The sequence below is a fragment of the Leucopleurus acutus genome, assembly GCF_964270905.1.
Source record: "Leucopleurus acutus genome assembly, chromosome: 14".
Taxonomy (NCBI): domain Eukaryota; kingdom Metazoa; phylum Chordata; class Mammalia; order Artiodactyla; family Delphinidae; genus Leucopleurus; species Leucopleurus acutus.
The window spans coordinates 32,616,255-32,642,465 of NC_139156.1; the positions used below are offsets into that span (position 1 = coordinate 32,616,255).

A 26,211-nucleotide genomic window follows, 5' to 3' on the forward strand; every position below is an offset into this window, starting at 1 on the left:
TGAACCTTGAAAACATTACGCTAAGTGAAAGAAGCCACACACAAAACACCACACATTGTATGATTCTATTTATGTGAAATGTCCTGAATATGCAAATCCATAGAGACAGAAAGTAGATAGATTAGTGGTTTCCAGGAACTAGGGTGAGGGAGGAATAGGGAGTGACTGCCAAGGGGTAGGGGGTTTCTTTTGTGGGCGATGAGCATGTTCTAAAATTGATTGTGGTGATGGTTGCACAGCTCCATACTAAAAAGACACTGAACCGTATAATTTAAATATTTCTATTGTATGGCACATGAATTGTATCTCAACAAAGCTGTTACAAAATGACAAACACTGAAAATAACAAACAAATGAAAAAAGTGTTGCCAGCAGTAGAGAAAGCTCACAAGAAGGGGGATTAGGCATGCAGAGCTGGGCAGTCCCACTCCATTATGCCTGAGTGGGGCCATTTCTCCCTAAATTTCTCCCATGAAAGACAGGCTATAGATCCTCCCCTCTCATCCTAAGAAGATTCCCTTCACTCTGAACTGGGGGTGTAGCTGCTTCCCCTCTGGTGGCTCTGCCCAGCTGCAATGACCCGGTTGAAGGTGGATCAGACAAGAAATCACTACCTCCGAGAAATGAAGACAACACTTCATGATAAAATATATAGTATGTAGCAATAGCAGAACCCTCACTGTCACCGCACCCCATAGAATCCAAGCTGCTGAGCCCAGGGCCATGGGTGTGGACTGGTAGACTCAGTTCCTGCCCCTTCTTTCCCTGCAAATAGGGAGGGGTATGCTGAGTGGGTAGTGCATAATGGATATATATTTTTTAATTTTTAAATTTTGTTTCATTAATTTTTTTATACAGCAGGTCCTTATTAGTTATCTGTTTTATACATGTAAGTGTATACATGTCAATCCCAATCTCCCAATTCATCCCACCCCCCAGCCCCCGCTTTCCCCCCTCCTTGGTGTCCATACGTTTGTTCTCTACATCTGTGTCTCTATTTCTGCCCTGCAAACCGGTTCATCTGTACCATAATGGATATTTTGGATTCGGTATTACATTCAATTCATCTTATGTATTCAGCATCAGAGGATTAAAACAATAGATGGCATTTATTAATCATAACGACCCTATCTACAGGGCATTTGACAGAGGGGCAAAGAGAGGCTTAGTAACATAGGTCATGTAAACCATGCAGCTGGGATTCAAACTTGGGGAGATCAGAGCTCAAGTTCTAAGGGGTGCTGGAGATCATCTGGTCTAATCCTTTGTCTTATGGGGCAGAAACTGATGCCCAGGGACTAAAGGATTTGCTCGACATGACATGGCTGGCTAGAGGCAAAAGGAAGATTCCACACTCATGATCTTGTTAAAAGTTTCCTTGGCCATTTTTAGATTCATTGTACAGAGATGGCAGAAATTCCCTGAAGTCAGGATCTCACATCCATGGTCCAGAGTTATGTAACTTAAGTCTGAGCAGAGGGGTATGTATTATTTTCTTTAGGATTTCTAAGAAAGAAGTTTTCAAAATCTTCAGGGAGTTATATTGCTGATAGAATGTCTTTTTGTGTGTGTGATTTTTTTTCCTACTAGTCTCATCTTCCCAGGAGAAAGGGAATCACTGGGTGTGGTGTTACTCTCCTCAGAGATGTCCCGTCATGTCACTTCTCTTACAAAAAAAAAAAAAAAAAAGCCTCCATTTCTTAGGGAAACTTCTTTCCCATGTCATCTCATTGTGTCCCTGTACACAGGGACTTCTTTCCTGTTAAGAGGAAGTCTTGGATCTCCAGGGTTTCAACACTGAGTCCCCAAATCATAAACTCCTAGGGCTGGAAGAGGTCATGTGAAGTCTGGACACGCGCATCACCTGGCAAGGGTGATGACAATCTTGGCCAGGGCTGGGGCAGGGCAGGTAGGGGAGAGGAGAACATGTAGCATTTTTTTTTAAGGCTCATTTTATTTTATTTTATTTTCTGGCTCCGCTGTGTGGCATGTGGGATCCTAGTTCCCCGAATAGGGGTCGAACCCGTGCCCCCTGCACTGGAAGCGTGGAGTCAACCACTGGACCGCCAGGGAAGTCCTGAACACGTAGTATTTTTAAATGTACATTTAGCACTTTATTAATTACTTTTACTCATGCTATCAATTATATTTTGAAATTTCAAATCATGTTAAATGTGGATATGAATGGTTTTATTTTTTTAATTTTGAAAGAGAACATGAGTTAAAAATGTTAGAAAACTTTACTTTAGATGCAGTCTCTCTATTCTATGAGTCCAGATACAGACAGTAGAACCAACCCTAATATCAGTACGTCTATTTGCCACTTTTGCAATCATTCAAAGGGTACGCAGAGGTGTGCTGAACTTTCAAAATGGGGACCTCCGTTTCCCCAAACCTCTTGAGAGCTTGTAAATAGAGATCTTAAAACGTTAGAGTATTGGAAACAAGGAAATTTTTCTTATCTGTCTTAAAAGTAGTGATCCAGAGTTATTGGTTCCCTGGAATCATTATCTTCATCATTAGTTATTTATTGAGCTCTTGAGTCTAGGTTCATCACCGTGGCAAACACACTCCCTGAAACGGTCTCTTGTAATTCTTGCAGCAACCTTACATGTTAGGTGGGTGTTATTAGTACCATTTTATAGATGAGGAGACTGAGGTATAGAATGGTTGAGGTCCCCATAGCTGGGGTCCCACAGACAGTAAGTGGTGGAACTGGGATTTGAATTCAAACCCCAGAGCCAGCACTCTGACCCAGAGCTGCTGTTTTGGGCACGATGTGAATGCTCCCCTCTGGAATTCTGCAGGGTCCCTGCCACTCCCCCACAGAGGACGACAGTGAGTCATCCAGGCTTATACCTGCGAAAGGGGCAGGAAGGGATTACTGGGGGAGAAAACTGGACAGGTCCGTTGGAGAGCGCCTTGAATGTGGCTAAAAATGCCTGAACACTGTTGGATTGGCAATAAGGAGCTACTAGAGAATGAAGAGCAGAGAGCTGCCTCTTGTTATTGCCACAGGGCCAGGGAATAAATGTGAAAACCAAATGAATGAATGTGGGTCTTGTTAACAGTTGTCACATAATTCTCCTGGGAAAGGATGGCAAAACTATTAGCCCAAGTAGGATGTTTGGTTCTGTGTAGATTTGCATCAGCAGAATATCTGGTTCCTTCACTGGCACAGATAATAGTTACTTATACTGGATTACATATTAGCTATCTTGCCTTGATTGGAATAAGAACAGTAACTAAGTTCCTGTGTCTGGCTTGAAATTCTGGAATATCATAATGCTTCAAAACAGCGTGAAGTAAACATTTTCGTGATGGTCACGAGATAAGGTTAATAAGGAAATCACACTGTAAAAAAGCAGTGAAAGTTTTGCTCTTTAAAAAATACAGTTTCATACCACACTTTCCATGGATTTAGCCTGCTTAGCTCATCCACTGGTTGGGGACCAAGCTTTTGAGAGCCCAGCAGGGAAGCCTGCCTTGTGTTTATGCGGCACTAGAGAGAATCAGTTTCAACTCACTTGCAGAAGTGGCTTTCAGAGGAAGGGATTTGACAAAGTTGTTAAACCCCGTGGAGGTAGAAGAGGAAAGCTGGGCTGATTATGCATCTGAGCACTGTCATCCTGAAATTCATTTTGGCCCCTGGAGTATAAATACGCTTCAGTATTTTCATTAGGATTGCCAGAAAATCAGCAAGTGTTCACTTTGTTTGGCCAACAAAAGCATGACTCCCTGTGCAAAAATTTTCTGCACATTTATAAACAAGAACATTTAGAAGATCCCCTCTTGCTGAGAGATATCACAACAGATATGTTTAACCGTGCCATAAAATAAAGCAGATACTAAGAATACCGTTGGGTTCATCAAGCACAGGAAGAGTTTTTATGTCTCTCTTCTGACACAAGCTTATACATGTCTTTCTATCCCCAGATACCTTCCCTGTACCGTGCTGGTCTGATGAGTGCCATCTATGTTCTCACCTTTGTTTTCTGTGTTACTTCTCAAACAAGTATTCCCACCCCATCATCTACATTTTCTCACCACTGCACCCTGGTTTTCCATCCCTGCAGCTATTGCGCTGGTGGTCACCAAGTGACCCAGGACCTCCTACCCAAATCTAAGACAAAAATTTTTCTCCCTCACAGAATCTCCCAGTTGAAAAAAAGTTCTGTGGATGATTTCAAACTTTTTGGCAAACTTCTTCTCGAAAGGACCAGAGGATAAATATTTTAGGCTTTGTGAGCCATTCAATCTTTGTTGCAACTACTCAGCCCTGCCATTGTGGCGCAAAAGCAGCCGTAGACAATATGCAAACGAATAAGTCTGGCTGTGTTCCAGTGCAGTTTTATGTATGGACACTGAAATCTGAATTTCATATCACTTTCAACCATCACAAAATATTACTTTTCTATTGATTTCTAAAAATCTTTTAAAACTGTAAAAATTATTCATACTTCATAGGCTATACAAAAACAGGTGGTGGGCCAGGCCATAGTTTCATCTTGGACAACCTCCCAACCCAGACCAGGAGTTTCTTCCCAGCTTTTGCAGCCGGCCAACCCAGGCTGTGTGTGAAATTTCTCCAGTTGTAGGAAGCTTACTACCTCCGAAGGCAGCCTGTTCCAAGGCCAAGATGAAATGACGGGCCCTAGTTTTGCCTACTAAAGTCACAAAGAATAACTCAATTTCACCTTCATGGCAACCCTTCAAATACTGAAATGCACCTACCCTGACCACCTCAGAAGTCGTCTCCCATTTTGTCAAAATAGTACAAGTTCCTTCAGCTGTTGCTTGTACAACACTTTTTTAATTTTTAGTGTCTTCTCTGCTCTGGTATGTAGAAATCCTTCTGCAAATTTGGCCTCAGACTACTGCATTTCAGATGTGCCCAGTTTAGAGGAGAGGCAAGGAATGCTATGTCATTCTGTGACCTGTTCATCTGATTCTGTCCTTCTGGGCTATCAGTGCACTTCTCAACTCCCTTGGCTCAGGATAATGTGATACTCATATTGGAAATTCTTTCCCCTTGGTTTTCATCACCCACACGGCCTGATTCTCCTTTGATGCCCACATTCTCCTTCTCACTGCATGATTTTACCTGTCATGACAGTGAGTGTTAGCAAGGCTTGATCCTTGGAGCCGGTGATCTCTCTCACACTTGATGTCTTAGGAAGCAAATTAATTCTAATGGCTCAGCCATCCCTTCTGTAGGGATTATTCCCAAATTGTATCTGCAGCCTCGATCTCGTAGTACATGAACTCCTGGCTCCTACCTCCCACTGCTTACTTCCCACCTGAATTTTTTTTTTTTTTTTGCTTTTTTTCTCTATTTTATTATGCTAAAACATCGGACTTGTTTAAATGTTAAAAAAGAAAGAAAGAAAGAAAGAAAAAGCACACCATATTGAGAAATGGACTCAAGTGAGGCTTCTCGCTGGTTGGGCACAGCCAGGATTTCAACACTGAAAAGGAAGAGTATAATTTGACAGAAACCAGACGCTGAGGAAGAAGTGCCCCGAAGACCAAATGGAAAGCACAGATATCAATCAACACAGCACGAAAGTGGTTAAGACACAGGAACAGACGATTCACAGAGGAAATACACCACAGGATCTAGTAATTTCTATCCATACATATGCCGAGCAGATGAAACACTCTGTAGTTAAAATGGCAAATAGTTAACTTAAAGGCTAACATTTGATGAATGAATGCATGAATGAGTGATTTATTTAATTTAATTTATTCTCACCCTAAAACCTACATGTCCCAACTTGAATATCTCCTTACAAGATAATGATGATGATGGTAAAAACAGAAATAACATGAGTTGAGCACTTACACTGCACCAGACACTATTCTGAGCTAAGGATTCACTATCTTACTTAACCTTTACACAACTCATGAGGAAAATATTCTTGCCCCTTCTATAGTTGGGGAAATAGGCTCAGAGAAATAAAGTAATTTGTCCACTGTGCTAATAAGAAACAGGGTCAGGATTTGAACACTTGCATGTCTGAATCAAAGCATGGGTTCTTGACCACACTGGATGGCCTTCGTAACTGCCCAGATGCTGTCACAGGGTCCCTTGTATTCCAAAAGCCCTGCCTGGAAAGCCTGAAATCAGTCTTGAACCTTCTCTTTCATTGAGCTTTCTCTTTCATTGAGCCTTCCTATTCAGTGGGTCACTGCACTACTGGGATTCTTTTTCTAAATGATCAGAAGCCATTTTCCCCAGCATCCTACACCAGGCTCCCTGTCATCTCCTGTTGTTTACTTCGACTCTCTCCTGATGTGTCTTCCTGCACCTAGGCTCCTTCTTCAATCCATCATGCATGATCATGCATGATCTTGCCTAGAATATGTTTGATCAAGCTGGTTCTCTCACTAAAAAGGTCCTCCCTGCCATTCTACCTCTTTGCCATTCATTTCACCTATCTTGGAGCTGTCCACCCCTAACTGACCTGCAGCCCTCATCCTGGGCAGAGGAAGGCTGGAACATATATCAACTATAATGTAATTTAAATATTTCACATGTGTATTTTTTGTTCCTTACTATTTTTTGTCTTTGATTTTTTTAAGAGCAGTGTGTTCTGCAAAACTAGAAGAAAGATCAAGAAAATAAAATTTGAGGTGAAATACATTTGTGAAATGCTGTTGAACTGTAAGTGTCTTTATTGCTGGACTTGTTAAGCCTTCAGTACACTAATGTGCATTGGGAATATCAATACAGAAGAAAGAAGCTGCAAAGATGTTTCTGGAAGGTACTGAACCATGAATTTAAAAAAAAATTTTCTCCTCCAGAGCAGGTTGAGAAACCAGGGTTCTGCAGCACAATGTTTAGGAAAAGCTACTCTAGGAGTATCTATCAAAATGCTAGGCATGCAGCAGGAGTGAAAGGCTGCAGTGATGGAGGGGAAGAGGCCTGGACTTGGACTCAGAAGGACAGACTGGAGCCCCAGATCCAAAATCAGAGTGGCCCTATAAGGATTAAATGAGATAACTTGTGTGATGAGCTCTGTGTAAGTGTAAACCACAGTATAAATGTGTCACTATTTGATTAAGGGTTTTAAGTATACCTTAAAAACTTCCCCCAAGATTGGCTGTTACTTTCTCCAGCTAAAAATTTAAAAAATCATATTTTATATAGCAATAGGGAGCTTTTTAGTCAGTATTAGACCAAAGGACTCTAAATATACAGATTTTGATTTTCTCTGCTTCCAGGGAGTATTTGTTGCATTTATATATTCGATTGATCCAAATAAAGAACTGCCACAAATATATGGTGACTTTACTTTTCATGGAAGAGAACAGCATTTTAAAAATTACAGAATAACTCAGAACAAAAAGATAAGGCAACTTGAACATGAACTGGTGTGGCTGAGGGGTACTGGGCCTCATGGTGGCTGTGTGTACCTGGCGGGGGAGGGGGAGGGAGAATAGAAGAGACTGTTGTGGAAGCTGGAAATGCCAGCCAACTTCTTGGCTGCATCTTTTGTCCAGGGCCTGTCCTGCACGTTTTCTACCCTGTGGATTTATACATGATTTTAGTGTCTGTATAATTTTTAAAGTATGAGGTGTAACGATAAAGGAATGAAACTTGTGTTTGTGTGAGGCTTATGAAATCCGAATCAAGAGATTAGGGTCTCACCTGGTAAAACCATGTGGTTCAGACCCATGTGCCAGGACAGGAGGGACCAAGACCCCACCTTCTACAGAATCTGCCCTGCTTTGACCTGGAGCTGAATCCTCACTTCCTTCCCTGTTCTTTCTCCAGCTCTCAAAGGATCTGTAGCCAAGCAGCTTTGAGAGGCTAAGGCATTAGGGCCCAGACCCACTTTCTCCCCTATGTGACAGATCCACCTACTTCTCCTATGTGACAGAGTTTCTTACAGCATGTTCTATAATAGGTATCAGGCCTATAGATACTCAATACTCATGTATGTTTGTGACATACTGTCTTCTAAGAGAGTCCCAGTGTACACGAGCACAATAAATGACCTGAGAAGTCCTGCAACGCAGAAAGGAAAACTTAGTTATCACTGTTTGCCCAGCAAGTGGCATATATGTTAGACCATGGGGCAATATTTTTCCATAGAATGCATACAGACATCCCACACCACAACTATGGGAGATGCTGTTCTAGTCTTACTTGGTTACCCCCCAAATCCCTCAAACAAACCAGCATTTTCTGCCCTCATTGCTTTATTCATGGTATTTCCTGGGGCAAATATTTATTGTGCAACTATTGATAGATGCATAGTGCTACATGTATAGCAATACAACAAAGAATTTGGGCTTTGGGGTCACGAAAGCCTGAATTTCATCTTAGCTTAGCCACTTTCTAGCTATGTGATACTGGGCAAATTATGTAGCATTTCTGAATCTCAGTTTTCTTATTTGTAAAATAAAGCAGTGATTCACATCTTTCAGGGTTGCATGAAAACTACGTGATTAGGTATGTAAAGTGTTTGGCATGGTGCCCAGTGCAAGGCACAGAATTAACAGTGGCTACATTATTAATTTCTCTATCACCAACATTGCCATTATCATCATCATCATTGTTATGTAAATAAATGGAATAACCATTAGACATCCTCAAACAGCTATTTGTCAAATTAACCACATTTTTTCTTTCCTATTTAGAGGATAATTTGACTTACATATCAAGGGTGTTTATTGGTTTTAAGAAATCATTTCACAGAGCATCTCAAGTTATACCCAGAGACAAAATGAGAAACATCTGTCAGATGACTGCATTAAGGAAATTCACATCTAGCTTAAAAACACTGTGCAAGGAGGGGATAAATGGTTCAAGGCCAACCTGATGAGCAGCCTAATGATGTGCCAAAAGGCTTCCTATTAATTCCTATTTGGTTTGACATTTTTACCTACAATTTACATTAAAAAACTTGAGACATATGTATCAAGCCTGAATATAAAAAGTATGGGGAGTGGTAGCTAATTCAATGCATAACTAAATTAATACTCAAAATGCCCCAAAAGAGAAAATTTACTAGACTTAAATATAAAATATTACATCCACATAAGAAAACAACAAACAAGGCAACCTATACACAGAGAAAAGATGAGCATGGCCGTTTGCATGCTAAAAGTCTAGGGGTTTTAGTTGACCTTCAGGGGGCTAATAATTAGATGGAAAAAGTAAAGAGCGGGAGAATGACCCAACTATAAAAAGGGAGAGTCTCACTGTCCAGAACAGATTAGGGAGACTCACTTTAAAGAAGAATATTGAAAAATAATATAAGTTTGGACAATGTGGGGAACGTCCAACCTCAAGAGAACCAAACCAAAGGAAGGCAATTTCTATTATTCCCCTGAGAGCAACAGGTGGAATTGATAAGGAGGCAGATTTCAGTTCGATTTAAGGCAGGATTTTAAAACAAATTATGCTCCATTAACATCATAAGCTCATTAAAATGGAGTGAACTCTGTCTTTGAAAGTTTTTAGTAAAAGCTAGATAAGAATACGCAAGGGAGAGATTCCTACATTTGGTGGAGATAGGAGAACATAACATAACCTCTGAAACTTCATCAACGATAAAGTTCATAATTGTGTCTGGCAAAAGTCTTCCCAACCTCCAAGGCTCTGAAGTCCTTGGTCATCCTCCAGGGACATGTGCCTGTGTGGTCTCCCTCTTCCACTCTCACGGAACATCAGTCCTGTCTCTCATGTGGCACGGAATCCTGCTAATTACTATTTATTGAGTACCTATCCCGTGCTGGGGGATCTTACACACATGAGCTTGCTTAAATGTTCCAATAACCAAGTGGAGTTGATAAAATTATCCTATTTTACAGGTGGGAAATACAAAGCTGAAATCGGGTTATGTGATCACTTACTTGTCTAGATTCCGACAGTGAGTAAGTGGCAGAACCTGCACTCAAAACCAGACTTAGCAATAGAATCATACTCTTTCCACTACCTATGGCATGTCTCTAACCACTGTCTCTCCCGTGAAAAGCACTGCCTTTTTCTAAATATGTATATTTATTCAATATTTTATTTCTTATATGCCTAGAACTAGATTGTAAATTCCTTGAACAAAGGGGCATGTCTTGTTTGTCTTATTATTTCTAACAGCTCCTATTTCAATAAACAATTGCTAACACCAGTTATTATTAAATATTTATTGACCATCTAGTACGTAAATGGCACTTTGCGAAGAACCAGACATACAGCAATGAAGAGGTTAAACAGGTTTCTAAGGAAAAAAGTAAACAAGTCAATGGCTTCCCTGACTTTTGAACTGAGACATGATCAGAAGACATGCTCAGAAGAAGACAGCAGTGGGGGGAAGATGGCTTTAGGCAGAGGGAACAGCAAGTGCAAAGTCTATGTGGGGAAAACTAGCTCAGTGTGTTCAGGAACAGAATGAAAGTCAGTGTGGCTGAAACAGAGACAGAGAGAGGGGTGGATGGTATAAAGTTAGGTTGGAGAAGTCAACAGGGGCAAAATCATGCAGGGTCTTGCCGTTTTGGATTTTATTTCAAATGCAAGAGGAAGACCTTGGGGGATTTTCAGGAAGGGTGTGACCTGCTCTCCTTTATGTTTCTAAAAGGTCACTCTGGCCGCTGGGTGATCTTGGATTGGATTATAGGATATGCAAGGACGAAAGCAATACTGAGGTGAATGCAGTGGTGACTGGCTCTAAGGGTGGTGGCGGGTGAAATGCTAAGGAGTGGTCCAATTCAAGATGTATTTTGTAAGTAGAGCAAATGAGACCTGCTGATGGTTTGGATGTTGGCAGTTTGGGAAAAGAGAGTAAATCAAGAACGACTCCTAGGTTGTTAGACTGAGCACCCAGGTAGATGTTGAGATGGGGAAGATGGGGATAAATAGGGAAGATACTGGGTAGTATGTGAATGGGGTTGTGAGAAGGCAGTAGTTCTATTCTGACCATATTTGAGATGCCTTTTAGACATTAGAATGTAAGCTCTGTGTGTGGAAGGGATCTGTCTTGTTCTTTGCTATATCCCCAGCACACAAAACAGTACCTAGAATATAAGTTGGTACTTAATAAAAATCTGTTGAATGAAAAAAGCCAACGGGAGGCATTGAGAAGGCAATTGGATTTATGAATGTTTAAATCTCTTTGGCAAATGTAGATTCTTAGCAAAGCATAAATACATTCCTCCTTGGCTCCTACATGTGCAGTAAGGATCTCTAAGACAGTGGTTTTTCAGAGAGTTGAATTAAACATCCTAATAGGGTCAGTTAATTCAGTCCTGGAGAGAGGCTCAAAATCCCAGTCTCTGACAAAAGCATACCCGGTCTTTCCCACAGCGTTCAGTGTCATTTAAAGTGATATGTCTGATGGAAAAGAACATTGGGCCTTGAGGAGATGCTGCACTGCTTCTCTGAGTCATGTTAACTATTTTCAGTTAAAAAATACTACTCATGTATGTCAAAATCTTACTTGTCTATTTACTAATTTCCACTGGACTCATTCTTACTTCTATCAGCCCCAGGATTGAGTGGTAACTTGATGCCTGCTTTCAACAGAATAAAACAGGCCTCCAGTGGGTCAGTGGCTTTGGCAGTTCTCTTTCTAGGTTGGCTAAATCCTAAAAACATGATGTGAGCTTTAAGCAGGGTAAATAAGAATAAAAATATCCTGTCATAGTAACAAAATAGTTTGAATATTTAAGATTCCAAAACCAAGTCCTTTAGGAGCAAAGAATTAAAAAAAATACAGAAAGAAAGAAGGAAGGAAGGATGGAAAGAAAGAAAGAGAAAGCAAGCAAGTCATCACATTTATTTAAATTTACTTTGGACAATCATCAACTATTATAATAGTTCCTATTCCAAAGACAGGAATCATTTCCCCCCCTATTTGCTTTGGGATACAGCTTTGTTCTGTTCTTTGAATACCTCTGTGTCTGATGGTCTAGAGTAGTGATTCTCAACTATTGGTGGCATCAGTATTATCTTGTGGAACTTTTAAAAAATACATATCCCTGGGCCCACCACGGATCCACAGAGAGTCCACAGAATCTCCTGGGGACCGTCTCCAGGCATGTGTATATTTAAAAAATATTCTGATTGCCAACAAACACATGAAAGGATGCTCAACGTCACTAATCATTAGAGAAATGCAAATCAAAACTACAATGAGGCATCACCTCACACCCGTCAGAATGGCCATCGTCAAAAAATCTACAAACAATAAATGCTGGAGAGGGTGTGGAGAAAACGGAACCCTCTTGTTGGTGAGAATGTAAATTGATACAGCCACTATGGAGAACAGTATGGAGGTTCCTTAAAAAACTAAAAACAGAACTACTATATGACCCAGCAACCCCACTCCTGGGCATATACCCTAAGAAAACCGTAATTCAAAAAGAGTCATGTACCACAATGTTCATTGCAGCACTATTTACAATAGCCAGGACATGGAAGCAACCTAAGTGTCCACTGACAGGTGAATGGATAAAGAAGATGTGGTACATACATACAATGGAATATTACTCAGCCATGGAAAGGAACAAAACTGAGATTTGTAGTGAGGTGGATGGACCTAGAGACTGTCATACAGAGTGAAGTAAGTCAGAAAGAGGGAAACAAATACCATATGCTAACACATATATATGGAATCTAAAAAAAAAAAAATGGTCATGAAGAACCTAGGGGCAAGATGGGAATAAAGATGCAGACCTACTAGAGAATGGACTTGAGGATACAGAGAGGGAGAAGGGTAAGCTGGGACAAAGTGAGAGAGTGACATGGACATATATACACTACCAAACGTAAAATAGATAGCTAGTGGGAAGCAGCCGCATAGCGCAGGGAGATCAGCTCGGTGCTTTGTGACCACCTAGAGGGGTGTGATAGGGAGGGTGGGAAGGAGACGCAAGAGGGAGGAGATATGGGGATATATGTATACGCATAGCTGATTAACTTTGTTATACAGCAGCAACTAACACAACAGTGTAAAGCAATTATACTCCAATAAAGATGTTTAAAAATATATATATATATTCTGAGGACCATTGCTTTCGTTCTGCTGACCAGTGAAAGCCACTGTTAAAGGAAATCGTGTCTGATGCTCAAAGAATGAACAAGGCATGGAGGTTCTGATTCACAAGGTGCTTAGCAGCCCCTCTCCACCGCCTTCTCCTGCTGCCCCAACTCTGAGCACAGCCTGAGAACAGCCAAAAAAAAAAAAAAAAGAATCCACAAAAACTGTACTCCCAGTCTTCCTAGGAGTACAGATGTAACTAAAGATTTTGAATTTCAAAAGCCATCACTTTTGGGGGTGTAGGTTTCATGCAAAATTGAAATACAGAAAAAGAGGAGGAAAAAGACTGCAGAGGTCATGTGATCAAGAAACGAAGCTAAAGAAATAAAGTAAAATTTTTAATTTTCTTTTGGCATTCTACATTCTCAGGTATCCAGTACCTAAGGAACCCTCAAAGCCAAAAAGGAAACTTTAAAAGCCAAAGACCTAAATCCCTTTTCTGCCTGGTACTGCGAAATGACAATTTATTCTGTTCCTCTTCTGGGACAATGTTCTCAGACACCTTGTGACACCATTGTCCTACCAATTTCAAGGATCACAGTCTCCCAGTTCAAAGGAAATGACACATTTTCAATATCAAGGAGTCAACAAGGAGGTTAACAATGTTCTATGTATTGAAATAGTAAAGAATATTTGAATCCTGTTGTGAAGCAAACGGTTTCATTCAGAATAAGAGACCAAGGTGAGGAAAAAAGGCTCTTATGGTTTTGATTCAATGGCACCAGATAGATGAAGCACGACTATTGGCTCTGGTGTGCTGTGAAGCCCCTCCTCACTTCCAGCCCCATCATTTACTTAGTGTTATGCTGAGTGAGTAGAATCCTGTGGGTGTTGATTGCCAAGAACCACCGAACATGATTTGCTGTCAATAGACTCCAGGGCAGATAAGCCCCCTACAAATAACCTTGCTCTTAGAACACTGCCCTGCACAGCTGAGTCTCTGTGGTTTAACTGCCTACTGTATTTTTTTAGTCCAGAAACTTCTGAACTAAAATTTCTGTTAACCGGGGAATGTGCCATGAAATATTCTGGGGAATGAATACAATTTCTGCTCTCAGAGGTGTGCCTCTAGGGAGATGTGCTTTCCCAAGGAAAAATCTGGTTTTCCAAAGTGAATTGAAATTTCCCTTACCCTGAGAGGGCTTTATTAACAATTTACCTCATGGGTATTCAGACATGAGGAAAAAAGTTTGTATAGCAGACCTGAACAGATGATTTGCTTGGCTTTCTGCATAAAAGAGGGAGGGGAAAGCTTTGATAGGAAACTTTCCTAACATGGTTAAATGTACAAATTCAAAACCAAGTAAAGGAACACATTGGTCATTATCACATGTTATGCTTTTTCCTTACTATGCCGAAATAGTCTTTCCTTGGCTACGACCAGACAGACTTCTAGATGTTGGAATTTGTCAAAGTGATCATGATCTCTTATGAAGTACCTAAGGAATTCTGGCTGAAAGGACACAGGCCCAAACAGCCCTTCTCTGGCCAGATGGTTTATTTATTCTTATGTTCTTTCCCAGAGAGTTAAGCTGCACCTTGGCATTCTTTATAGAGAGGGTGGCCTTTAAACTATTGAGCTGACATCTGCTGAAACCCACCAGATGGAAGGAACAGCACTGAGTGTCACTTTGGGCTGCCCACATTTGTGTGGCTAGAGAAGCGGGTTGATGACTGCTTGGTTTGACCAAACACAGGAGGGTAGAGGAAGGTCACCTGGGGCAAAGAGCCAGGTGGAATCCCTCCAGAGCCTTCTGGGGTCTCAGTATAACTGTGGGCTCAATCTTGGCCTCATCACCTGCTCTTGGACCAGCTGGTTTGAAAGAGGAGCCCAGAGAATGGTCTTGCTAAGACCTACCGGACCAGAAAAACTGCTCTCTCAGGGCATAGGAAAAAGTAAACCTGTTAATGGCCTTTTGAAGCTGAAAACCAGCCCTCAGTCAGAGAAATCAACTGTTACACAAAAGAGCGTCTGGCAGTGATGTGGGCAGTGGTAGGTTATGGAGCTGAAAATTTACTCTGTTGACGGATCCTGAGGACCAGCTGTAGATGCAGGCCATGATGATTTCCAACCCCAAAGATCATCAGTGGGTGAACAACAGGACAGGAGCAGAGGCTATATTGATGAGTCATAAGGTTTGAGAACTCATGACTCAGAACTGTGATCCTAGAATACACCACCTCCCCAAACCATGTTCCATCACAGCCCTTCGCAAGAAAAGGGCATGAACGCAAAGGGAGTAAGGATGCTCCTCAATCTTTATTTGCCTTTCATATCTTCTCAAATGCATGTGCTAAAGTGTGTGATCTCTCTGGTAAAGTTATCTACCAAAAATGCCTCTCTGTCTCCTTTTAGAAGGGATAAATGGCTCTGGAATGTATTTGAAGAGGAATTAAAAAACAGTAAGATCAAAAGGAATGTGGACTACAGGTAGAGGCTGGAGAGAGGAAGAAAGAGGAGGGAAAAAGGACAATATGATTTGAGCCGGTCAGAGCAAGAGACATCGTGGGTGGCCAGGAAGTGAGCCTGCCTAACCTGAAGGGAGGAAGAGAGAACACGGGCTCTTTGAGCTTTAGGTCGAGGATATGACTACAGAGAGGTGTCCAGATCAAAAGGGTTCAGGAAGCCCTGTCTCCCAAACCAAGTGGAGCAGGATGGAGCCCACCCCCAGGGCCCCCTTGACTACCACCGGCTTGGGGCCTGGCCCCTTGTACCTGCTTCTGTTTACTTGCAAGGATAAAGAGAAGTCACTCCGGTGAGTACCAGTCTTGACATCGGGCAGGAGATAGGGAAATGGGGAGACAAATTGCTTCTAAGCCACAGTCTAAATTGATTTTAAATGATTTATCTCCTGGCGTTCCTTAATGTAAGCCAAACACTTTCAGTTGTTTCATGACTGTACCTGGAATTGCATCTTAACCATATTTTCCTAAGAACTAACGTTAAGCAACATTGCTTGAGAGGCATCAGGGATTTTCTCCCCTTTCCCCACATTACAGTTAAGTCATTACGTAAAGAGTTGTAAGAATTCGGGAAACTTCTAGCTCATGCTCAGGTTTTACTGACAACGAGCGGCAAGCTGCTTCCTTAGGTCATGAATCTTCCTTGCTCATGACAAGAACTGGTTGTGTTCTCGTCTGGAATGTCCTCCTTCCCTTTCCCGTGATGGTCCCCTTCTATCCCAGCCATCCCTCAAGGCCCAGCCGCAAACTCCAGTGCTGAGCAGAGAGAGCTCTGATCACCCACCTACACACCTCGGCTCCCACCGTCTGTGCCACTCACACTGCATGTATTTTCTGCCTCTTTTGGGAGTGATTTGTGCCCATGCCTGACTACAGTTTAAGACTGGTAGCTTCTGGCAGCCGCAGACTGTTACTCATTTCCCTTACTGCTTATCCACCATGGTCTCCTGCTTCTGAGAAGTGCTGAAAACATGTTAACTGAATGACTGCATGTATGAACAAATGCATTCGCTTCTCTCCTAAGTAACTAGCAGTGCAGCTAGTAGTCTCTCTCTTGTCTTTGAGATTCTCCCATGTTCAAAAAATATATATTTTACTTCCACTGAGGAAAGTGCATTTATTTTGTGAATCCAATTTTGACAGACCAAAGTATGGGCTAATAATGTTGTAAATTTTCATCATATATTGCTAATTTCTTATTTAAAAGAGTGTGTGACACACCAATTAAAAAAGAAAAGGTTATAGCATAGTAGGCACTCAATAAATAAGTCTTAAGTGAATGAATGGAGTGGTAATAGGAAATTCGATAAAAATAGAAATGGTAGGAGTAGAAAAAGGGTAGATGCACAGGAGGTTTAGAACAGAAGTAGAGAGAGGGAGGGAAGAGGGAAAGGAGACCGAGGCTAATTAAATTCAAAATCAGAAATTCTGGTTTTACTACAAACTTTAACTTGATAATTTAACAAGTAGAGAGGCAAGGCAGTTGGCTGAGAAGAGAATAGACTTTAAAGACAGACATCTGGATTCTGACATTCATTCAGCCACTGTGTGACCTTGGACAAGTGACTCAACCTCTCTGAGCTTCACTATTTTTTTAAACCTTTTAATTCTGAAGTAATTTTAGATTTACAGAAAAGTTATAAAAATACACAGAGTTCCCATACATAGCTCACCCAGCTTCTCCCAGTGTTAGCATCTTTCATAAATATAGTCCCTTTATCAAAACCAGGAAATTAACATTGATACATTCATGCTGATTAACCTACATGCCTGATTAGAATTTCACCAGTTTCCCCATCAGTATCCTTCTTCTAGTCCAGGATCTAATAGGATCCCAAACTGCATTTAGTTGTCATGACTCCTGGTCTCCTCTAATTTTTGACGATTCCTCTGTCCTTCCTTACCTTTCATGACCCTGACACTTTTGAAGAGTACAATGTCTTTCAATTCGGGGTTGCCTGATGGTTTTTTTCTTATGATTAGAGTTAGGTTATTTTTTTAGGGGGGGCAAATACGTCATAGAGACTATATCTAGTCCTTCTGAGTGCATCACATCAGGAGATGTGACCAGTAATAAGACATCAATATGTCTTATTATTGGTCATGTTGACCTTGAGCACTTACTTAAGGTGGGTATCTACTGGGGTTCTCCACTGTTCTATTTTTCCTTTTGTAATTAATACATATTTTGTGAATAGATACTTTGAGACTATGCAAATGTCTTGTTTCTCATATTTTGTTCAATAATTTTAGCATTCATCAGTGGTTCTCGCCTGTAACAATTTATTGCTGGGGTGTCCTAATGGTGATTTCTCATTTCCCTCATCCCTTCTACATTTATTAATTGGAAATCTTTTATAAGTAAGAGCTGTACCTCTCCCTCTCCTCCCATTGATTTATTTATTCACTTATTTATTTATATCAGTATGGACTCATGAATATTTACTTTATTCTATGGACCACAGTCCAATACTATCATTATTTATTTTGTTGTTTAAGCTTCACGTTCTTCACCTGTGAGTCAGAGATAATAACTGCCTTACACAACTGTCATAAGGATTAGTGGGATTAAAAAATGTGACACTGACAGATAAACAACAGGGATCTATTGTATAGCACAGGGAACTCTACTCAATATTCTGGGATAACTTATATGAGAAAAGAATCTAAAAAAGAATGAATATATGTATATGTATAACTGAATCACTTTGCTGTACACCTGAAACTAACACAACATTGTAAATCAACTATACTCCAATAAAATTAAAAGAAAAAAAAAGTGACAATCTCCAGTCTAGTCCTAAATGCTAGCTCCTTTTCTTCTTTTTCTTTACAGAAAGTAAAGCCACACTAATTTGGAGGCAAGACCATTCTAAATAGGTGAAATCTGAATTTAAGAATTCTCTTTCAATGGAATGAAGCCTTTTTAGCTGAAAGGATATAAAACAACTAGAATTTAGCTCTCCCAGTTTTGCCTAGTGTAGGTCATTTGGGATCTGCCTGTAATGACTACATTAGACTGATTTTTTAATCGGCATACACATAATATGTATGAAAACAGATGCTTGAGAATACTTGAATACAGCCTGTTCTTTTAAGTAGTTCAGGTGTTTTCCCAGAAACCTTGTTTACGTTTTGAAGTTGCTTAGCTTAACTATTTTCAGAGATAGTCCCAAGCATGCCTTAACCCAGCTGTGGTTCATATCATCACTAATTCTGAATTAGTGAAATCACTGTTTCATCTTTGATTCCCAAAGTTATGGTACTAAATGGAAGAGATCCAGGTTTTCCCTCTCCAAAACTAACTTAAAACTAGCTTTCTAAAGTTCAGGCAAATCACTTTTAACTTCAGGTGGAATTTAAAACAACAACAATAGCGACAAAGGACAAGGGTAGGGTCCTAAGGATGTCTGAGTGAGTCGATCAGGAAGTTTAAAATAATTCATGATATACAGTAAAATCCACTAATACAATCACCCAGTTTACTGGAACTTTCATTTTCCACTCTGTTTTTATCAGCAAGGAAAATCAAGAACATCAGATTTATTTTAAAAGGCAACTTTGGGGGCCGTGTGGTTTACAAGCATTCATGTGGACTCCCAGAGAGTCTGTCTTACTCAGTTTGGAGTGGACTAGGAATCTGCAGTTTAGCAGGTGTCACGCTCAGTATGAGCCTGATACAGGCGAGAGACAGGATATTGTTGTGGTTCAAAGCCCAGGCTCTGAGACCTGACTCTTTGGGCTTGAGTCTCACTGTTGTCACCTACCACCCGTGTGACCTTGGGCGAAGAACTTCATCTCCTCATGTCTCAGTTTTCCCATTGCTAAAATGGGGTCAATGACAAGGATCTGTCTCCCAGGGTTGTTGTGAGGAACAAATAAGTGGCTCATATTAAATAATTAGTATGACGGTGCTAGATGGATATCAGCAATTCCTATGGATAATGGATCTCCCTTTGAGGAATGATGCTCAAGGCATGTCTGGATACAGAATTGCTTGAGCTCAGCCTCTAACACTTTCCATCCACTGGGCTTTATCACTGTTGTGATACAACCGTCACCAGGGTCATGACTGGAAGGCTATGGAGGCTGCAAGGTGAACTGCTATAGTTGGAAAGTGTTTAAGTAACAAAGGCTGATTGATCCTCTGTCAATCAGAGATATATACGAACTAGGATGGGAGCATCCTCTTAGCATTTAGGTAGTTTACTAAATGACTAAAGTAGGAAACTACTGTATTTGTGGAATTCAACCAACCAACAACCACCAAACACACAGACTGTAATTTTGTGTTTTAAAAATCAAGACATAGAAATGAAGTCTAGAAGAAATAAAATACAGAACAGAAAGGTCTGGGTGTGGGGTTATGCTATGGAATGAAAGTGTTCTCTAAGCCTGAGAGAGGAGCATCCTGTGACCCTAGCATAGCATGGCGACCTCCTCTCCATCCTGTCCTTTATCCTTGGTCCAGGGCCACAGGATAGCCAGCCATTGGCTCTTTTCCTCCCAGTGAGCGCCTAGAGCTCGTACACTGCCTCCTTCCTAGGTGTTCCCAGACTCTGGTCACACCTGTCCTCTTTGGAACTTGCTTCTGGCAAGGCCTTGGAGGCCATGGAGGGACTTTCTGGGGCTGAGGAGCTTGATGGGATGCAGAGATCAGGAATGAGGTGATTCATTGCCCCTCACGACCAGGTTCCTCCCAGCTCTCCTTACCCAGGTATATTAGTGTTTAATTTCTGCTGAGGAGGTCTGATAGTGGAAGACAGAGTGGGCCAGACAGATCCCATGATCCCTTGGCCAAACCCAAAATTGAGACATCTGGTCTTAAAAGCACTTGTAGGAACAGGGGGAGAATCTTTGAAAATGGGCCCAGGGAGAATATTTTGGCAAGGGCATAGAGAAAATGGGGCGGGGGGATACCGGTTGTCCAAAGGGAGAAGGCTTGTGGACATGGTAATGGTATGGGATGGAGACGGTCTCAATTAGGCTGAAGGGTGGAATGAAGCGAAAGGGAGGATGACATTGCCTGGAAAAGAGACAGTCATCATGGAAGTGGGCAGACAGACAGGTAGATGAGATATCAGTAACAAACAAACCTAAAAGGAGAAATGCTTAAAAATCATCACAAAACATCTCAGAGTGGCTTCTTACCTCATTAAATCTCATCACAAGATCTTCAAGGGCATTATGCTCTCCGTTCTGGGAGGTAAGAATGGATGCTGAGATGGACGCTTTGAGGCAGGGCAGGGACCTCTGGCATTCCGTAGTGCCCAAGTCCCGGGTCAAGAAGCAAAGATAGTCTACCGGCAAGACCCTTCGGTAAATATTCTGTTCCTGCTCCATCAGGATGCTGGCAACTTCCTCTGGGAACTGGATGAGGGGCTGCAGATCAATCAGTTCCTTGCTGATCCCAGCTGAACTTGAAGGGAGGGCGCTGGAATTGGCCATAGAGGTGCCTGGTTGGCGTTCTGAAATAAAGCAACAGAAGTCACTGTTACACCAAGGCTGGTATCCCCTATGACAGATATTTACTTGAGAGCCATTCAAAATTGTATAGGTTTCTCAACTGAAGTTTCTGCTTGGTGAATAGTTCTATACTATCTCTCCCGTTTTGGAGACCTTTCTGATATCTCTCCTGCCTGCCCCCTCCCACTCCTCAGGGGTAGGGGAAGGCTTAGTTTCCTGTTTTCAGAAGCAGAACTGATCTAGCACACCATTCCCTAACCAGTTCACTGTGACGCTCTGCAGAGTAGCAGTGAAGTAAAATGTACCATTTGCTTCCTCATCCTCCGGGACTAACCATCACCATGAAAAGAAATGCGGGTGGGCATGGGCACAGCAATTGAAATGGAAGAGGGAAGAAGGCAGTAGGGGGAGGAGGCCTGTACACATATAGGCATATGCACCCTATGTCTGAATACGCAGGAGACCCAGGGACCCTCTGCACACCAGGCTTCAAAACTTCACGGTCTGCTCTGCCAACATTCAGCCCACAAAGACTCTGATTCCACTGAGATTTACCTGGAGCTGTGCAGGGACAGAACCACCTATACAAGTAAGGAAGAAATAGGTAATGAGGAGATGTATCTAAATAAACAAAATAAATAAATCTCATTCCCTGCTCCACAACTGGTAATAAGAAGGTGGTAGCGAGAGGGAAATTAATGAGGACATTAGATAGAAGCACCAAAGGCATTCATTCAGAGGCTCAGAATTATTCCCTTAGCACAAATTCACTTTGCCTCAGTGGATAGCTCCACCTTCAACCCCTTTCTTCCCACTGCCTCTTCTTTGCCTACACAGATATTAGTTTCCCTCATCCTTAAATACAAACCAGTAAAACTTCCCTTATCCCTTAAACTCCAACTAGCCTTACCCTTCATTACGTACCTTCCCTAAAGGGGAGTCTACTTTCCCTGATTCCTTCCTCTGTGAGTATGGCGACCGTATCTTCTGATCCAAAAATCGGGCCACGCAGTCTGTTCAAACTAATTAACCAATAAGGATGTGGATGGAACAGAAAAATGGAAACCAGGTCTGTCCTGGGAGCTCCTGGTTCTTAGCTCACAGTGTTGATTTGGAATACAAAATCATATTTGGTTCTCTCTAAGCTCGTATTTGAAAATAATTAAAATAAGGCAGGTACTCAAATCAAGCCTACGTGGCTTCACTCTCCAACTTGCTGAATGGTTGAGAAAGTGACCAGATTTCCCCCAGATTGAGTCAGAATGTAGCCTGAATGATGACAGAGGCAGATTGCAGTTTCTGACACTGATAATTTATGTACAGTGGAATTAACCATATATAAAGCATAGCACTCTGTGAAGGAAATAAAAGTAACTCCCAAATCTTATGAAACAGCTGCTTATCTAATATGCAAGAGAAGAGTTAATGTAATAAAATATGCAAATAACATAAGATGATATATTGTAAATCACAATGTATCTTGAGACATGAATCACATGATGTTACAATGAATGAAGAAGAATCTAGTGATTTGTGGGAAACAGCAATAAAGGAGACCTAAACAAATTTGAATAAAAGAAGAAAAAGAAGCCTGGTAGGTGTAACTCGAATAAATATAGTGGCCCCATGTGTCTCAATATAAGCACGGCATCACACTCAAAGGAAACACAAATCTGAGGTTAGAAACCTTGAAACATAATGTAGACCTTTAGTGTAGGTTTCCTTAAAGCAGGATTACTCGGGGATTTTGTATCATGCACTACAAAGAAACATCCCAGAAATCTTTTGGGGACATATTTTGTGTTCTTCAAGTTCCACATTTAAACAGCAGCTGTTAAAAATACTTCCCGCTTTCTCTCATTCTTGCTGAGCTCCCCTTTAATCTCCTCTTTCCTATTCACAGGCCACGTTGCCCCAACTCTCAGCTGTAAGTCACCATCAGATCTCCCTCTCTGCAACATGGGCAACTCTATGATAGATTAAAGACAGGAGCTCTGTGACCCCTGATCATTCCTCATTATTTGTGGAGCAAAGTTCATTAATCCCACAGGCAACCGTAGTTCTTCTCTTGTGAAAAAATTTTTAGAAAATTTCTGGTGAATATAATTATCGATCTCATTTACAGTCAATGTTTGCTCTCAGCCCCATGTTCTCCAGTTAATAGTTATTCTACAGTAGAATAGGGTCGTATCTCTAGACACTCTAACAGCCTAACAAAATTTACTGTGAGACACAGTGTCTTCAAGTTCTATTTCCCTGATAACCGAGTTCAGTACTTTATATGGATTAATTTAGGAGGTAGATAGCATTATTATGTGAGGCTCACATAAGGTCACATAAATAGTAAGCTAGGAAGCTGGGATCTGAATCAGGGTCTTTTTGACTTCAGAGCTCGTGTTCTTGATCACTCAGCATATAACCTCATGTAGCGACAGAATATCACATTGTCATTCTGGATTTTAGATGCATCTCAAGTGATTTAAGTTAGTATAAATCAACTTCTTGTGCTTACTTACTTGCAGTGATCTGATAAAATGAACTCTTCAAACTCCAAAGGTAAGGATTTGACCCTAGAGCATGGACAGTTCCCTTCTTTGTTCAGCCTGGAACCATCACGTCAATCACTACATTACAACTACATTAGAATGGAGCATATAGAAACTCAAAAGTGCCCTCTCCTTTCCTTCTTATAAATTCATAAGAATGTTCCCATGCTTTAAATGGGTATTTTCCAAAGTGTGCAACACTGAATTTATGCAAAACACCGTTCCTTGGTTAATAATTTAGAGACATACTGGGTTAAACAAAGTTAAACAAGCTTTCTTTTTTTCTGTTTTAACTGCAGGACTTCTCAGAGCCTTTAATAAATTCCACGAGGGGCATATACTATCACAGCACACAGCAGCTCTCTTCAACCTTGCTGTCTATCTCTATATCATTTGCATGGGAATTACAGTCTCCTCAAAAGTTTTGTCAGTGGGGGAAACAGGGCCTCGGGTGCTTGTGGGGTTAGTGGTTCCAAAGAACCTTAGTCCCTTTTGGCCCCGAAGCCGCGTTGAGACTGGTGACGCTGCGGCCTCAAAGCCCAGCGTGTGGGCGGGCTGCTCCGGGACTACGCTGAAGCCTGCGGGGACGTGGCGGTGGCGAAGGCCCGACCCGTGCGGGCGGCCGTGTACGGGGGGCTGCTGGGCGGCGCGGTGGCCTTTGAGGAGGCGCTGCTCCATGCGACAGGGACCCTCCTGCTGCTGGCGCCCCGCCACGCGCAACCGTGACTCGGAGACGTTCGTGCAACTGCTGCTCTGGCTGCGGGGCCGCGGCTGCCTGCACCACGTGAGCCCGGGCCCCTTCGACGCCCAGGCCAGCCTCTGCCAGGCCCGCTGCCGCTACCTGCAGCCCGGCTGGGTCGACTTCCTGGACCGGATCCTGGATGTGGGCTTCGTAGGCCGCTGGTGGGTGCTAGGGGCCCGGATGCGCCACTGTGACATCAACGACGACGAGTTCCTGCACCTGCCGGCACATCTGCGCGCCGTCGGGCCCCACCAGCTGCACTCGGAGGCCAACGAGCGGCTCTTCGACGAGAAGTACAAGCCCGTGGTGCTCACCGACGATCAGGTGGGACCAGGCGCTGTGGGAGGAGCACGTCTTGCAGAAGGAGAAGAAGGACCAGCTCGCCCTGAGCCAGGTCGACCCGCTGGTGCCGTCGGAAGTCGCGAGATGAAACCCAGACCAGCCTGGGTCCCGATTGGGCTCTGAGCCCTGGCAGACTGTTGGCCCGGGATTGTGCAGTTGGTGCGAGTGAGCCTCAAACGCCGAGTGACAGAAATAAATTATTTGCACTGTTCTCTCCCTGAGTTTTCACAAAATCGGGGGCCTCCCTCTCACCTGTTGATTGTGAGCTGACGCTAATTCAGAGCCTCCTTGGTCTAGGAGTTGGGGAGAGCAGAGCGACATGCCATGTCACGTTTAGCACTGCCAGTTAGTAAGGCGCTTTAGAAGGAAATAAGCCTTTGTTCACTGGGCTTCACCATTCCCCTGACTGAGGCATCACAGTTGTTAGGTGACTCCCAAGCTCTCCGAAGAATTTTCAGATTTTTGTTTTAAAATTTGAACTGAAATGTTTATCCTCTATTCCATGAGTAACATTTTTTTTAAATTGATTTTTAAATTGTAGTCTCAGAGGAAACTGGAAAAATAACAGAGACATCCTGTGTACCCTTCCCCCAGCTTCCCCCAAATGGTAACGTTTTCTACAAGCAGTACCAAACACCAGGAGATTGACATTGGGATGACTAAACTTTTTGCAAAAGCAACTTGCTTTTACCATAGGTGTATTGATAGTGATGTTAAAGTGACCTGGAGGGATAAAGCATTTTCTGATCTGGAAATCAATATGGAATCACAGCTTCTGGTTATGTTACACCTCAGTAACCCTGAAAACACAGAATCCTCTGGAAAGGAATATGTTGGTGTACATAGCTGGGTTATAATCGTACTTTTAAAACTAACATTAGAGGAATGAGACTACCTATGTCACTGATGCGGCCCGTGGCTAGTTAATAAACCAGGAGATGAAACCAAAAAATAAAAAAATAAAAAAAACAAAGAACCTTAGTCCGCCATATTGCCAAAGGCAACATGTAAAGATCTATGTAAAGGTCTAAGGGTGAGCGAGACCATGGCTTATTTAGGAAACTGCAAGTCATCGCCGATGGCTGTAGCATACATTGAGAGAGATGGAACATCACTGTAGAAAATGAAGGAAGCTTTATTTTCCAGAAGGCACTAGAGAACAGGTGTGGCTCATGAAGGAACAATGGGGGTGGTAGGAGGATCCAAACATATACGTGAAGAAATGTACAGCCTAACTTTTGGGTCTCCCGGTGGATCTAGGCAATCGCCCCACCTTGAAGGAGGGGAGTCTGGGCCAAGTCTTCCCTTGAGGGATGCTGCTATGAGAGACATCCACTTAATCCTTGGTTCCTTTCTTCCTTTCTGGTGGTCAGAAAGCCCTCATCTTGCCTATGAACTGCCATTCCCAGGGGCTGTCCACAAATTGTGCAACCCAGAAATATCCAGAAAAGCCTCTACACTGGATAAGTACTTTTCCTTGATAACTCTTCACCCAATGCCCTGGGTATTGTGGCTTTCATAACTCCCACCCCTAGAATTCTGCTCCCTCCCTCAGGGTTAGCACTTGTTCAGAAACTTTAGTTTAGGTGCAAGCCCGCGGAAGAGC

At 42.1% G+C, this 26,211-nt stretch overlaps 1 protein-coding gene and 1 pseudogene across 7 annotated transcripts in view; one reads left to right on the top strand and one right to left on the bottom strand.

Moving 5' to 3' along the window:
- Window positions 1-26,211, bottom strand: part of PLCE1 (phospholipase C epsilon 1) — a 316,408-nt gene that overhangs the window by 104,127 nt on the left and 186,070 nt on the right. For all 6 annotated transcript variants that reach the window (XR_014326723.1, XM_082854106.1, XM_082854109.1 and 3 more), the window contains exon 4: window positions 20,661-20,977. Coding sequence is in view for 5 of the 6 variants with exons in the window: in XM_082854106.1 (XP_082710232.1) it covers window positions 20,661-20,977 (317 nt within the window). In the remaining variant the exon portion in view is untranslated. The remainder of the gene's footprint in view (window positions 1-20,660; window positions 20,978-26,211) is intronic.
- Window positions 23,919-24,693, top strand: LOC309971422 (mitochondrial import inner membrane translocase subunit Tim29-like; annotated as a pseudogene). Its single transcript has one exon. The product of its transcript is annotated as a mitochondrial import inner membrane translocase subunit Tim29-like (transcript).